The sequence below is a fragment of the Callospermophilus lateralis genome, chromosome 1 (assembly GCF_048772815.1).
Source record: "Callospermophilus lateralis isolate mCalLat2 chromosome 1, mCalLat2.hap1, whole genome shotgun sequence".
Lineage (NCBI taxonomy): Eukaryota > Metazoa > Chordata > Mammalia > Rodentia > Sciuridae > Callospermophilus > Callospermophilus lateralis.
The window spans coordinates 216299296-216313711 of NC_135305.1; the positions used below are offsets into that span (position 1 = coordinate 216299296).

The 14416-nt window shown below is 52.2% G+C and overlaps 1 protein-coding gene across 1 annotated transcript in view; it reads left to right on the top strand.

Moving 5' to 3' along the window:
- Positions 1 to 7864, top strand: part of Col5a3 (collagen type V alpha 3 chain) — a 37057-nt gene extending 29193 nt beyond the window's left edge. The window contains exons 59-67 of the mRNA XM_077109534.1: positions 135 to 242; positions 528 to 581; positions 662 to 697; positions 1110 to 1163; positions 1560 to 1761; positions 1845 to 1957; positions 3497 to 3565; positions 5399 to 5638; positions 5736 to 7864. Of these exons, the coding sequence (XP_076965649.1) occupies positions 135 to 242; positions 528 to 581; positions 662 to 697; positions 1110 to 1163; positions 1560 to 1761; positions 1845 to 1957; positions 3497 to 3565; positions 5399 to 5638; positions 5736 to 5882 (1023 nt within the window). The 3' untranslated portion in view covers positions 5883 to 7864. The remainder of the gene's footprint in view (positions 1 to 134; positions 243 to 527; positions 582 to 661; positions 698 to 1109; positions 1164 to 1559; positions 1762 to 1844; positions 1958 to 3496; positions 3566 to 5398; positions 5639 to 5735) is intronic.
- Positions 7865 to 14416: the final 6552 nt, after the last annotated feature.

Genomic DNA, 14416 nt, shown 5'->3' on the forward strand with positions numbered 1-14416 from the left:
CCATCTCCACACCACCCCCTCCCCCCTTCCTGGCCTGAGGGCTGGGAGGTCGGGGTGCCCTCTCCTCCGAGCTCATCACCCCTAGGCTCCGATCTCCCAGCACCTCCCCTACTTCATCCCTGTTTGTTCTCCAGGGCCACATTGGATTAATCGGCCTCATCGGTCCCCCTGGGGAGGCCGGTGAGAAAGGGGATCGGGGGTTGCCAGGCGTGCAGGGGCCCCCTGGCCCCCAGGGAGACCCTGTGAGTGTGTGTCCTGCCCTGAATGGGAGAATATGTTCGAAGTGGGGGGTGGGGTTGGGGCTTGTGTGGAGACGGGCATGGGGTCTGGGGAAGCCAGATCTGGAATGATGGGGGTTATGTGTGGGGAAAGTGGAGGATGCATTGGGGGCTCGCAGGTCAGAGGTTGTGCCTGGGTATCTCCCTGGAGGAATCGTAAGTTTGTCTAAAGTTCCTGGTCTTAAGGGGAATATATCGGGGCCATAGGGCTGCATCCCACTAATACTGACCCTAATGTCCCTTCTGCAGGGGTCCCCTGGTCCTGTTGGCTCTCTGGGCCACCCTGGACCCCCAGGCGTGGCGGTGAGTATGGAGGAGTTTGTGGGGTGGGGTCACCAAGGCAGGAAGCCAGGACCCCAGCTCTCTCTGTGTCTATCCTCCAGGGCCCTCTGGGACCGAAGGGCTCCAAGGGATCTCCGGTGAGTACACGCTGTTCCCTTGTCTTCCACACCCCAGCTCCCCACCTCCCTCCACTTCACCAGAACCCTCCTTGCTGCGAGTTCATTCATTTATTTATTCACTCAATCATGCATTCAATAAATATTTATCCAACACCTACTGTTACATTTCATCAAATCTAGGATGCCATCAATTGTAAGAGGCACCATTATTTTATAAACTGCTATGAAAGAAAACAGTTCTGCCAAGTAAATTATGGCTTGCCAAAGACGTTAAGATGTTGATTTCAGACATGTGAAAATATGGAAAGAAAATGTGTGTCTTATGCTTAGCGCTGAACGCTGTGGGTCCCTCCTGGGGCTGTATGTGTGTGTGCTGATGGCAAGGGGTCCCCATGGACGGAGTTCACCTGAAGGTGACTTTTTCCTACAGGGATCGCTTGGTCCCCGTGGAGATAGGGGACCTCCAGGTCCCCCAGGCCCCCCGGTGAGTTCCCCGGGGAGCAAGGCTGTGCCTCAGACCTATGGGGAGGGCAGGGACTGTGTCAGAGTCCCCAGAGCTCAGTTAGGGACGCAGGCGGGGAAGGCAGTTCTGTGACAGTCCCAGGAGGGTCTTGTGGGGGCTCGGACCTGGGTCCTGTCTCCCTGGGTCCTGTCCCCTGGGCTGTGCCCCGCCCACCCTGACTTCCTCTGCCTCCAGGTCTCTACCTGTCTCCACCTCCTCCCGCGTCTCTCCCTCCTTCCTGCTCCTCCCCCTCCCCCCCTCCTTCCTGCTCCTCCCCCTCCCTCCCTCCTTCCTGCTCCTCCCCCTCCCCCCCTCCTTCGTTTCTCTGCCTCACCTGTCCTCTTCATCTCTGCCCTGCTCGCCTTCACCCCACACCAGGGTCCCCCAGCCGAGCTGCACGGGCTGCGTCGACGCCGGCGCTCAGTCGTGGGGGACCCCGAGGGCGGCCTGGAGGAGGTGCTGGCCTCGCTGAAGTCGCTGAGTGTGGAGGTGGAGCAGTTGCGGCGACCTCCAGGGACTGCCGAGCGCCCGGGCCTCGTGTGCCACGAGCTGCACCGCAACCACCCGCACCTGCCAGATGGTGAGGTCTCGGTCCCTCCCTGAACAAGCAAGGGGGTCGCAGGGTCCCGCCTCCGCTCATCCGCCCCGTCGGCTCTGCGGCAGGGGAATACTGGATTGACCCCAACCAGGGATGCGCCCGGGATGCGCTCAGGGTTTTCTGTAACTTCACGGCTGGAGGAGAGACCTGCCTCTATCCCGACAAGAAGTTTGAGGTGGTGAGTGTTCCCAACCGTCTCGCTCTGCCACCGGAAGGGCTGCCTCTGCTCTGCTGTCCCCTCCACCCCTGACCTTATCCTTCCTTAAAATGGCATTTATTGAGCCTACTGCACACCAAGTCCTGTCTGACTCTGGAGCTGCAACAGAAATCAGGGGCTGGCCAGGCGGGATGGCACCTGCCTGTCATCCCAGCAGCTCAGAAGGCTGAGGCAGGAGGATGCCAAGTTCAAAGCCAGCCTCAGCAACAGCAAGGCACTAAGCAACTCAGTGAGACCCTGTCTGCTCAGGGGTTGAGTGCCCCTGAATTGAATCCCCAGTACCATTAAAAAAAAAAGGGGGGGGGGGACAGGGGCTGTGGCTCAGCTGTAGAGCGCTTGCCTAACATGTTTGAGGCCCTGGGTTAGATCCTCAGCACCACATAAAAGTAAATAAATAAAATAAAGGCATTGTGTCCAACTAAAAAATAAATATATATAAAAAAAAATCCAGGGCCTGGGGTCACGGCTCAGTGGTAGAGCCTTTTCCTAACATGCCCAGGTTCTGGATTCTGTGCTCCCTTCCCCCCCAGGGGATCCACAGACACACAGAGAAAGGGAAAACAAACAAACACACACACACACACACACACACACACACACACACAGTTTCTATGGAGCTTACTTTCAACCGGGAAGAGAGATAAGAACACCTCCCCAAAGAAACCAGTATTTAAATAGTGCTGGTTGGAATTCTGATCTGTTGCCTTGGCTTCTCCATCTGTAGAATGGAGCTCGAGGAAGTCCCTCCCGCCTAGGATGGTTGGGCAATGGTAGTACTGATGCCAGTACCAGGAGACATTTACTAACCCGACGTGCTGGCTGGTCAGTACTAGTTGCAGCCGCAGCCTGCCCAAGTGTAAATAAGCACATGTGCTGGTGTTTTCGAGTGGTCAGGTCCCCGGCTTAGCAGGAGCTCAGATGCCCAGTGGATGGGACTGTAGACGAGCGCAGATCTCCCACTCAGGGGGGCTGAGGTGCAGGACCAGGTCCCTCAGCAGGCGCCTTGGTGGGCCTCGATGGCTTCAAGAGAAGCTACTCCAGGGAATCCTTAAGGACGGGGTTTGGGTTCCCCAGATCCAGACCCTGAGACAAAGATTTGAGATGAGCCATTTATTTAGGAGTTGAGCCAGGAAGCTCCAGGGGAGGAGAGGGGAATCGGGGCGGCTAGGGAAGGCATCCAGGAGAGGATGTGGCATTAAAATGGTGCTATTGAGGACCCAGGGCCCAGTCCCACTAGGGAACAGTGAGCACAGCAGGAGTCTCCCTCGAGGGTGAGGAGCCGGGGTACTCATCCCCCAATTCCCATCTCTCCTCGGTTGGGGACTGTGCAGGGGCAGAAGCCCCTTTGCCCCTCTCGTTGATGGGTTGGGCCCACTCCATGGCCAGAGCATGGCCTGAGGTACCCTCAGCCACAGCCTTCGGTGTGAGGAGGTAGATGCCGGAGGGAAATGCGTGGCCACCACAGGCGGCTGCTACAATGACCCTCCCACCCTCTCCCAGGTGAAGCTGGCCTCCTGGTCCAAGGAAAAGCCTGGAAACTGGTACAGCACATTCCGCCGGGGAAAGAAGGTGAGTCACCGCAGGCCATGGTGGGGTGGCAAGATGCAGCCTGGTGGGAACCAGCCTAGGGAGGTGCGGAAGCGGCGCTGAGGGGCAAGGTGTACAGGACAGACTCTCTTCTGTCTTCGTGGTAATTGCAGGTTGGAGTTGGGGGGTAGCACGGGTGTGTGACCAGCAGTTCATCCCTGGGCAGAGCCTTGGCGCCAGGACAGGGGAGTGGTGCATAGTGCAAACCAGACACTGAGCAGGGCCTGGGGGCCTCCTGGTAGAGGTCACAGCTCATCTGAAGCCTAACATGAGCTGGGTTAGCAAGTTAGGGAGGACAAGGACAAATGTTCTGGGCAGAGGGGACAGGATATGCAGAGTCTCAGAGTCAAAAGGGGTCTGGGGAATTTCCTGCTCTAGAGACTGGGAGAATTATGAAGCGGCGGGCGAGGGCTAGACCAAGGCACCTGTGGGCGGAGGGGAGCCAGGGAATGTGTTTGAGTGAGGAAGGAGACCCCGATTCATATCTGTCAGAAAAATGCCTCTGGGGTGGCATGAGGTGCGGACTGGAGGCCAGGAGTCCCCGAAAGAGACTGGTATGTTGGTTCAGGAGAGAGAGGAGGGCGTCTGCACTGGAGTTGGAGCCACCGGGGTGCAGAGGGGCCGTGACTTGGAAGGGTATCTAGAGTTCTAGTCTATAGGACCTGGTGACTGATGAGATGCAGGGAAGGAGGAGATGGATGATGCTCAGGTTCCTGACCTGGGGGACTCTTGTTTGATGAAACTCTTCTCTGAGATGAAGAGTCAGTTTGAGGGAGGGGTGGGGCATTGGGTTCAGTTTGGAAGCTGTTCACATAGTGTATATGCATGTGCTGAGCACTGGGAACAGAAGCAAACCAAACACGGTTCCTGACTTCACGAGGCTGATATTTGATGAGAAAATAAACAAAGCTATGGTAATGACATGAGCGCAAACCTTGGTTTGGGTTCCCAAAATGCAGACCCTAAGACAAGAGTACAATTGCCAGTCGTCTATCTGGGAGGTGATTCCAGAAATCATCAGGATGCAGGGATGAGAAAGAAGCCAAAAAGATGTGTCACTACCCCAGCTATTGCAAACTAGCTATCTTTTAACAATAATCTTACTGAAGCCAATATATCAAAAATTGTTGTCTCGACATAAAGAATTAAGATATTTTGCATTTTTAAAACTAGTTCTTTAAAAATCAGGTGCTAATTTCACACTTACAACATCACGGTTTGGAGGCTAAATTTTATTGGGAATGCTTGATCTATATTTAGATTTCAACATGGAAAACAGTTGAAAAACAGATTTGCCTACTCAGTTTTTTCTAAACCTAAGCTTTTCGGTAATTGGATTATGACTCAGTTATTAGTTATGAATTTAAAAAAGAAAAAAATCAAAGTAAAAAAATTCCTTCCTTGTGTGGTATTGGTTATATTTCAAATACTCAATAGCCTACAGCCATTGGACATATGGCTGCCATATTGAATAGAGCAGATACAGAATGTGGGGAGCTATTGGCTGTGTGAATCAGGAGCTCACAAGAGCCATGGTCTAGATAGAGTTTCTGAATTCTGCCTAGCTTCGAGCATGTTACAAGCCTAGATTTGGTGGAACAAGTGGCCAAGATTTGGGAGTCCGATGAGCCAGGCCTGGTGATCTGCTAGATAAAGGGGGGGCTTGGGATTCGACTTTGGATCTGAGGCCGGGGGTTGGGGCTGCCCTAGAGGTGGGGATGTGGGGAGATGTTGGTGGGCAGAGATTCCGGAAGGTGGGTTCTTCTGAGAACCCGGCTATCGGAACCCCTGGCTCCCTGCCTTGCCCCACCTCAGTTCTCCTACGTGGACGCCGATGGGTCCCCGGTGAACGTGGTGCAGTTGACCTTCCTGAAGTTGCTGAGCGCCGTGGCCCGCCAGAGCTTCACCTACTCCTGCCAGAACTCTGTGGCCTGGCTGGATGAAGCTGCAGGTGACCACAGCCGCTCCCTGCGCTTCCTCGGCACAAATGGGGAAGAGCTGTCCTTCAACCAGACGACAGCGGCCACCATCAGAGTTCCCCACGACGGCTGCCGGGTAAGGGGCTGGAGCAGGGGGTGCCCGCAGCGCACCGGGAGGAGAGGCTGCTGCTCCCTCCTCCTCGCTCACCACGGGCTCTGTCTTCTCTCGTCAGCTCCGGAAGGGACAGGCGAAGACCTTCCTGGAGCTCAGCTCTTCCCGAGCCGGCTTTCTGCCCCTGTGGGACGTGTCCGCCCTTGACTTTGGCCAGACGAACCAGAAGTTTGGGTTTGAACTGGGGCCTGTCTGCTTCAGCAGCTGAGAGTCTGGGGGTGGGAAGGACAGCGAGGGAGCCCTGGACCGGGCACACTTGGTGCTGAGGCTTTGAAGCCGCTGTATTTATCATCTCTTGGGACTCTGAGCCAGGAGGTGTGACTCCGCTGGTCAAGGTCAAACAATACTCCTCCCTTCTGGGGGTTGAGGGATGGACTCCTTGGCCCAAGGGTTCAGGCGTCCCCCCTTCCGGGTGGCGCAGGTGCATTCTGGCCCTTCCTCTCCTCCATCTCACTCACCCCTCAACTCCTACCCGTGAACCCCCACCCCGTGCAGTGAGCTTCTAACTCCGAGTCACATGCCCCCCTCCGCCGGCCCCCGCCCCTCAGTCAGTGCCCCCAACCCTCCTTGGTGCTCCCTGCCCCATAGTTAAGCACTGGATGTCTCCTGATCCCATCTGGGACCTCTTCCCTCATTCTCATTCCCACGTGGGTTCACGGTGAAGGGACTGAAGTCAGACTACAGAGGGAAGTAGGACTTCCCTGGACAGAGCTGTGTATTCCTTGCTGCCTCAGCCCAGCCCCCACCTCCCATGCCCCCAAGCTTACCTCGCCGTGCCAGGGGGTTTGTGGACCAAGATGGTGGGGACGAATCAGGATCCTAATGGTGCTGCCCTATTTATACCCGGGTGTGTATTAAAAGGGAAAAGCCCCTCTGTGTATATTTAATCTGCTTCCTCTTCAGGGAGGCTGGGAAATGATGAGAGAGATTCCCGCACAACCCCACTCTTCCCCACCCCCAGGCCCCTAGGGCAAAATTGGCATCTCAAGTCTGAGAATAAACCACGGAACTGTGTCCCGTCCCTGTCTTTCATCCGGCCTCGGCCGCCTCTCTCTTAGGGTTCAGCTCTTGTCTCACTGGAAGGACCGGCCCCCACCTGTCTCAATTAGGGGTACCCCTTTGGGGGTTTAATTATAATGGCACTTGCTGGAAGTCATGGGCGTGTTTACTAGCCCAGAATCCTAGAGGAAAAGTTGAAGATACCCAACTTCCCATGTTGGCTTTGGTCAGTGCTGGAATCTCTGGCTGCCCTGAGCGGGGGAATGGAGAGATGATAAGGAGACATGGTCATATGTTGAGGTGAAATCGATAGAGGCCAAAGATCTGAGTGGCAAGTCAGCAGGTGGGTTGTGGGCTGGAGAGACAGTAGGAGCTGTGGCTTGAAGTGACTGGGAGGTAGAGGTTGAGGGTTGGGCAAGTTAAACTAAAACAAGATGACGAGCCGAGGCAGTGGTGCACGCCTGTAATCTCAGCAGCTCGGGAGGCCGAGGCAGGAGGATCGCAAGTTCAGAGTTAGCCTCGGCAACAGTGAGTCACTAAGCAACTCAGTGAGACCCTGTCTTTAAATTAAAAAAAAAAAAAAAAAAAATAGGGCTGGGGATGTGGCTCAGTGGTTGAGTGCCCCTGAGTTCAATCCCCAGCACCTAAAAATAAATAAATAAAGGAAAATTTAAAGAACTAAAAAATGAGATGAGAATCAGGAATTGGCTGTTGGGTTGAATTAAGGTGGATTTCAGAAGTGGGGTGAACCGAGCAAGTGGCTTGGCAGTTTGAGGAGTTGATCACGGGATCAGTTGAAATGAGGTTAGATTCAAGGTGACTTGAATCAAGGGTAAGATGTTGGGCTGAACTTACCACCATCCTCCTGCCTCAGTCCCCCCGTAGCTGGCCTTATAGCACTGGCTTTGGCTAAGTGTTTTTAAACAGGTTTATTGAGATAGAATTCACATACCATATGATTCACCCATTGAAACTGGGGAATTAAGTGGTTTTCATCTGTTCAAACTGGTATAAGCGTCACCACAATCAATTTTAGAATATTTTTATCGTACCCCAAAGAAATGCCATATCTATGAGCAATCACTCCTCATTTCTTCTCAGCCTCCCAGCCCTAGACAACCACTAATCAATTTTCTGTCTCTGTAGATTTGCCTCTTCTGGACATTTCATATAAATAGAGTTTGACAATAAGGCCCTTTGTGTCCAGCTTCTTTCACTTAGCAGTAGTTTTTAGTAGCGTGTTTAGAGTTGTTTAGTAGCGTGTCTTAGCATACCCTTCAGTGCTTCATTCCTTTTTTGGGGGGGTACCGGGATTGAACTCAGGGACACTTGACCACTGAGCCACATCCCCCGCCCCATTTTGTATTTTATTTAGAGACAGGGTCTCACTGAGCTGCTTAGCACCTTGCTGTTGCTGAGGCTGGCTTTGAACTCCCGATCCTCCTGCCTCAGCTTCCCGAGCCACTGGGGCTTCATTCCTTTTTATTGTTGAACAAGAGTCTATTCTATGGACACTCCGTTCATCGGGTGATGGAGGTGGGCGTTAGACATTGTGGGGTTGAGTCTAGTTGGGGGTGCTGGAGGATGGTGTCAGCTGGGTCTGGTAGGACTGGGTGGGCCGAGGTTGCAGGCAGGGGTAACTTTCCCCCACCCAAAAAACCTAGGCCTTGCCCACCCTGCTCTTCCTGCTGTTGAACCCTCTACGGCCACCTGACTTGTCTTAGGTTTCCTCATTATTCAGTGTTGCTCAGCGTCCTGATTGTAGAAAATCTGTTGCTGTCTGGTGGTTGAGGATGAGTTCATCTACCCGCCGACTTCTCCCTTAGGCGGTTCTCTTGGGATTTACTCCACACCAGGTACTGTTTCTAGATGCCAGAGACAGAAGATATATGTGGCGTCTGCCTTCGGGATTTTACTCCCAAGGGAAACAGATAATGCCCAAATAAATAGCTAGAGACTGCAATTTCAGCTGGTAGTAACTGTTGTGAAAGAAAACTTAAACAAATGATCTGATAGAGAATGATGGGGTTGGGACGTTTGGGATAGAGAGGCGAGGGTAGACTTCACAGAGACCGGAAGTGTGGCAGGAGTCTTGAGGACACCTCCACGGTGAAGAACCCTGACACCCCCAAATACCAAGGAAAGTCTGGGAGGGGCTGGCGTTTCTCTTGTCCATTTCTTCTGATTTATTGCTTCCACTGATTTCTTTACTCTGTGTTCTCTTTAGCAACCCAAATATAGACTTGGGTCTGATTTCCTTTTAATTCCTCCCTTGAACATCCTTATCTCAAAAATGCCTGGGGAGGAACGGGGCTGCAGCTCAGGAGGACTCGCCTCGAATGTGCAAGGGCCTGGGTTTGATCCCAGCGCTGCAAAAATAAAGGAAAATTGGTGGCAACACCAGCGCTATGTGGGGCTTTTCTCTTCCTCCTGGGAAATAGATTTTCCTGCTTCCCTTGAAGTTAGGTTGGGACAGTGATTGGGTCTTAGCCAATGGGATGCGAGTGGCTGTAAAATCTCCTGCTTGATCCTCTGGCCTCTTTTTCCCTTTAAGGTAACCTTGGCAGTCACAGGTGTACAATGGGAGTGTCATCTAATCAGTCACTCAGGCTACAGGGTTGGCTCCTGGAGTCCCTTCCTCCAAGTACAGTCCAGGGATCCAAGTCCCTCATACAAAATGGGATGGTATTTGCATATAACCTCTGCACACCTCCCTGCATATCCCAGCCTTTCCTTAGGGGAATTTTTGTGGTCATTTAAACAAAATAACACTCTTTTTTTTTTTTTTTTAGTCTTTTTTTTTTCATCTTTCATACATTTGATTCATGTGAGTTATGCTTTTCCATTTTTACCCCAAATACAAATTGCAGAATCACATCAGTTATACATTCACAATGTTTACATAATGCCATATTAGTGACTGTTGTATTCTGCTGTCTTTCCTATCCCCTACTATCCCCCCTCCTCTCCCCTCCCATCTTCCCTCTCTACCTCATCTGTTGTTGTTCTGTTCTCTCCCTCCCCCCACTTTCCCCTCACAACAAAATAACACTCTTGGGCTCAGCACTTGACATCTTGTTCTGGGCCAGGGTAAAGCACTAGAGTTCTGTTCAAGCACGGGCAAGGCCCTGGGTTGGATCCCCAGCGCTGCAAATTTATTTTGAAAAATCCCATCTAGATTCCTTATAATACTTGATACAATGTAAATGCTATGTAAATCATTGTTATACTCTATTGTTTGAAAAATAATGACAAGAAGAAATTCTGTATCTGTTTAGAACAGCCCCATTTTTTTTTTTTCTCAAATATTTCAACCTGTAGTCAATTGAATCCTGACAATACAGAAGGCCAACTGCATCAGGGACTTGAAAGGGGCCGGGTTCTCTGAGTCACTGCTTGGAGGAGATCTCCATCAGATGGTGATATGAACACACAGCTTGATTCTTTTAAGCCACTGAGATATTTTTAGGGTTGCTTGTTATAGCAGCTATCATTAATTATCCTGACTAACACAGTAAGTGAATCCAACTTTCACTGAAGGTTGGCATGGAAGTATGTGTGACAACCAGGAGGTCTCATTTCAGGAAAAGGAACAAATTAAAATTTAATATTGAATATCCTTGTCCTCAAAAGCCCTACCACCGTGAATTTGTCACTGGAGATGTGCTAATACTATTAATACCAATCGTAATGGCCATTTATTGTCTACCTGCCAGATACTGCTCATCCAATGTTTACCTGGTTTAATTTATTTATCACATATTTGTTTATTTTTATGTGGTGCTGAAGATCAAAGCCAGTGCCTCACACATGCTAGGAAAACACTCTGCCACTGAGGTACAGACCCTCTTATGGTTATTTTAACAAAACAACACCCCTGGGCTCAGCACTTGAATTTGTCTTTCAGTGTTTCTTAATTTCTCACCAAGGCCCACTTTGAACAGTCTCTCCCCCCAACTTCACCAGATGAGGCAGGAAGGACCTGAGTTTGAGGGATGGTGGCTGACCTGCATACAGAGGTCAGGGTTTGCCTGCAGTTGGATTATCTCAGCCTTCCAACTCCAACCGTCCTGGTGCAGGCCTTATGGAGGGAAGGGACAATTAATGCATAGTTTAATAAGGGTGCTTTAATTAGCCCAAAGCTCGTTAATGAATGAGAAACCCGGCCCTGTAAATTAAAGGTTAATTGACAAAGGTGTGAGAAGGGAATTCTGGCCTTGCTGGGCTCCCTGGATTGACTCAGCGTGGTTGGCAGCGCCCAGGCGGCTGCTGGGAAAACCCCCAGCTGATTTGCATATTCAGCAGCCGTAATTAATCACTGTGCTTGTGCTTCCTGAGCAATTACTGAAACCCACTGTTCCGAGCTGGGGGTGGGGCGGGTGGCCAGTGTGTGTGTGGAGGGGGGCCGCGGGGCTTGGTACAGAGATGGTTGTGGGCCCAGCAGGGGACGTCACACACACCACGCCACGGCAGGCACACGCACAGCTACTCGCAGGGACCAAGGGCCCACGGACTCTGGTCCTTGACATCCCTGCCGCAGCTGCAGGTCACATCCCTGACCCACATTGTACAACCTGCCTCCTCAGCCGTGTTCAGCCACCCTGGTGTGAAGAGCAGGGCACACACACAGTGGCGCACATCCAGCTGTGCCTTCCTCCCTCCCTCACGATGGTGTTCACAGACCCCCCCCCAGAGATCCAGCCACATCTGGAGCTCGAGAGGCCTCCATTGTCACCCTTGAACTACTGCACCCCGAGGCTTGGCACGTGGCAGGAACGTGGGCACGGAGGGGGACACAGCCCCACACAGAGAGGCATGCCATCACCATAGCCAGCTACTACACAGACTCAGTTCAACTTGACCCTGAACATATCAGAGGTCCCACCCCTCCCTACCACTCATCATTCAACAAACATTTATGGAGCCCTTACTATGTGCCAGGCACTGTTTTGGGCTCTGGGAGTAGTGAACAGACAATGATCTGTGCTGTTGTGAGGCAAACGGTAAGTAAATCCAGTATCTGAGGGGTTCTTTGTGTGGCCGGGTGTGAATCTACATATTGTCAGCACCTCTGGGAACAGCCGGGTCAGGCATTCACACGACCCCCGCCCTCTCTGTCACCTCGTGTCCAGAGTACCCAGATTTCAGGGACTTCCCTTGGATAGGGTGGGCCTCGGCCCCAAGGATGACAGGAGCGGAATCAGGCAGTACCTGTCCTTCAGGAACAGGCTGATGTTGAGCGTAAGTCCTCGAGGTTCGCCCACGTGTGCCAGAGTCTCCTTCCTCCCTACGGCTGAACAATGCTCACTGCGTGATGGGCCCCTGCCGCTCAGCATTCATCCACGAGGACATTTTGGTGGCCTCCACCTCATGGCTCCTGTGAATCAGGCTGCTGGGTGGTACAAATGTCTCCTCCTGGCTCAGGAATCTCAAAATTTTGTTTTTTGAGGTACATATTATATACAATGAAATTCACCAAGCCTCAGCGTTCTGTTTGATGGTTTTTCACAACTGTCTACACCCACAAATCTACCACCCAAACAAGTTGGAGGTGTTTTCTAGAAAGTTTCTCATGCCCACCCCCCTCCAGTCTCTTTGGGACCCCCCCACTTTCTTCCTTCCTTTTTCTGTGGGGCAGAGATGGAACCCAGGGCCTCACACCTGCCGGGCAGCCATCCTACCACTGAGCTCCCCCCCCAGCACACACACACCAAGTGTGGAAGGCGGGTGGGGAGAGGGTGTGTAACGGTTAGAGCCAAAACACCTGGGCTCCCAGGAGGGCTTGACACCCCCACCCCGCCCAGAGCCTGGGTCTCTGCGTTTGAGAACAGTTCGGGGGATCCCGGCGTGTGAGGACTGAATCGTTAAAATAGGCCAAACATTTAGAATAATGACTGCTATGTGGCCACAGCTATAAAGGTGTCGCCATCATTAAAAATGATGATATACAGAGAGCTTTATAAGGAATGTCCACCACCCTGCCTTAAAAGTCCAGCCCTGCACACACAAGTGCTGTGTCTTTCTGCCTCTCACCCCCTCATTTTCCATACCAAAGGCAGATGAGTGGGGGATTTATTAAAAAAAAAAAAAAAAAAAAAAAAACTCTTTTAAGAAAAAATTGGGCAGGGGCTATAGCTCCGTTGGTAGAGTGCCTACCTCGCATGCACCAGGCCCTGGGTTTGGGTTCCATCCCCAGCACCAAAAAAAAAAAAAAAAAAATCACTTTGCTGGAGATGGAACCCAGGGCCTGGCACATGTGCTGTACCCCTGAGCTACATTCCAGCCCCCCCAAAACACTTAAAATTGTGGTGAGCTGGGTGCGATTGCGTGACCTGTCACTGCAGCTACTAAACAGGCTGAGGCAATGGCTTTAAGCCCAGGGGTTCAGAGCCAGCCTGGGCGACACAACAAGATCCTGTCCCAGTGAATGAAGCACACACAGTTGGTGGCACGAACAGGCTTTCACGTGGCTGTGTGGCCGTTCCCACATCCATCTCCAAAACTTCCCCATCTGTCCCAGAGGAAATTCTGTCCCCAGCAAACACTGGCTGCCCTGGTCCCCTCCCCCGAGTGTGGAAACCCTTGTCCTCCCAGTGTTTCTCTGTGTTGACGAAGTGCTGTGGGCGGTATCCATGGGCGACGTGCCTGGCCAGGCCGGGTCGGAGCCAGGGCTCACAGCACAGAACGTGCACGTCCTTTTGCAACTTGCTTTGTAGCTCAACTGGGGGCCTCGCCTCTTCTCCCAGGAGCTCTGAGGCTGCCCTTGTGCTGTAGTGGATTGAGTGTCACGCTAGGGACAGGACCTGGGGTGCTCTGCCACTGAACTGCACCCCAGCCCTTTTCATTTGTTATTCTGGGACAGGGTCTCCCTAAATCACCTGGTACGGCCTGGAGCTTGGGCCCCTTCCGCTCCAGGCTCCCGAGTCACTAGGTGACAGGTGTGGCTGCAGCACCCAGCTTGGCCCTGTCTTCTGGCTGCAGCGTGTGACATTCTCTTCATCTTGTTCTCGCATGAACTTGTAGGTAATTCTCATTTTGTCAAGTTTTCAACATTTAGGGATTGAACTCGGGGCACTCGACCACTGAGCCCCATCCCCAGCCCTATTTTGTATTTTATTTATTTATTTATTATTTTATTTTTTTTTTTTTTAAGAGAGAGGTGTGAAAGACAGAGAGAGAGAGAGAATTTTTGATATTTATTTTTCAGTTTTTGGCGGACACAACGTCTTTGTTTGTATGTGGTGCTGAGAATTGAACCTGGGCCGCACGCATGCCAGGCGAGTGCGCTACCGCTTGAGCCACATCCCCAGCCCCTTGTATTTTATTTAGAGATGGGGTTTCACTGAGTTGCTTAGCGCCTCACTTTTTCTGAGGCTGTTTTGAGCTTTCGATCCTCCTGCCTCAGCCTCCCGAGCCTCTGGGATGACAGGCGTGTACCACGGAGCCCGGCTAACATCCTCTATCTTTTGGGCACACACCTAAGTGCCTGGGGTGGAGATTCTGAGAAGGGAAGTGTGGGATGCTGTAAGACGCACGCACATCTTCAGCTGTCACTTCAGGCGTGCACTTCATGCTGGTCACTAGACCCCACTGTCTCTTTCTTCTCACCACTTCAATGGCTCCCCGGTGGCCCCAAAGTACAATGCAACTCTTTCTAACTGGCAGCTGTGGTGTGGCCTGTCACTATCCCTCACCAGGTGACCCGTCCCACCTGCTCCATGAACTTTGCTAGCTCCTCCTCAT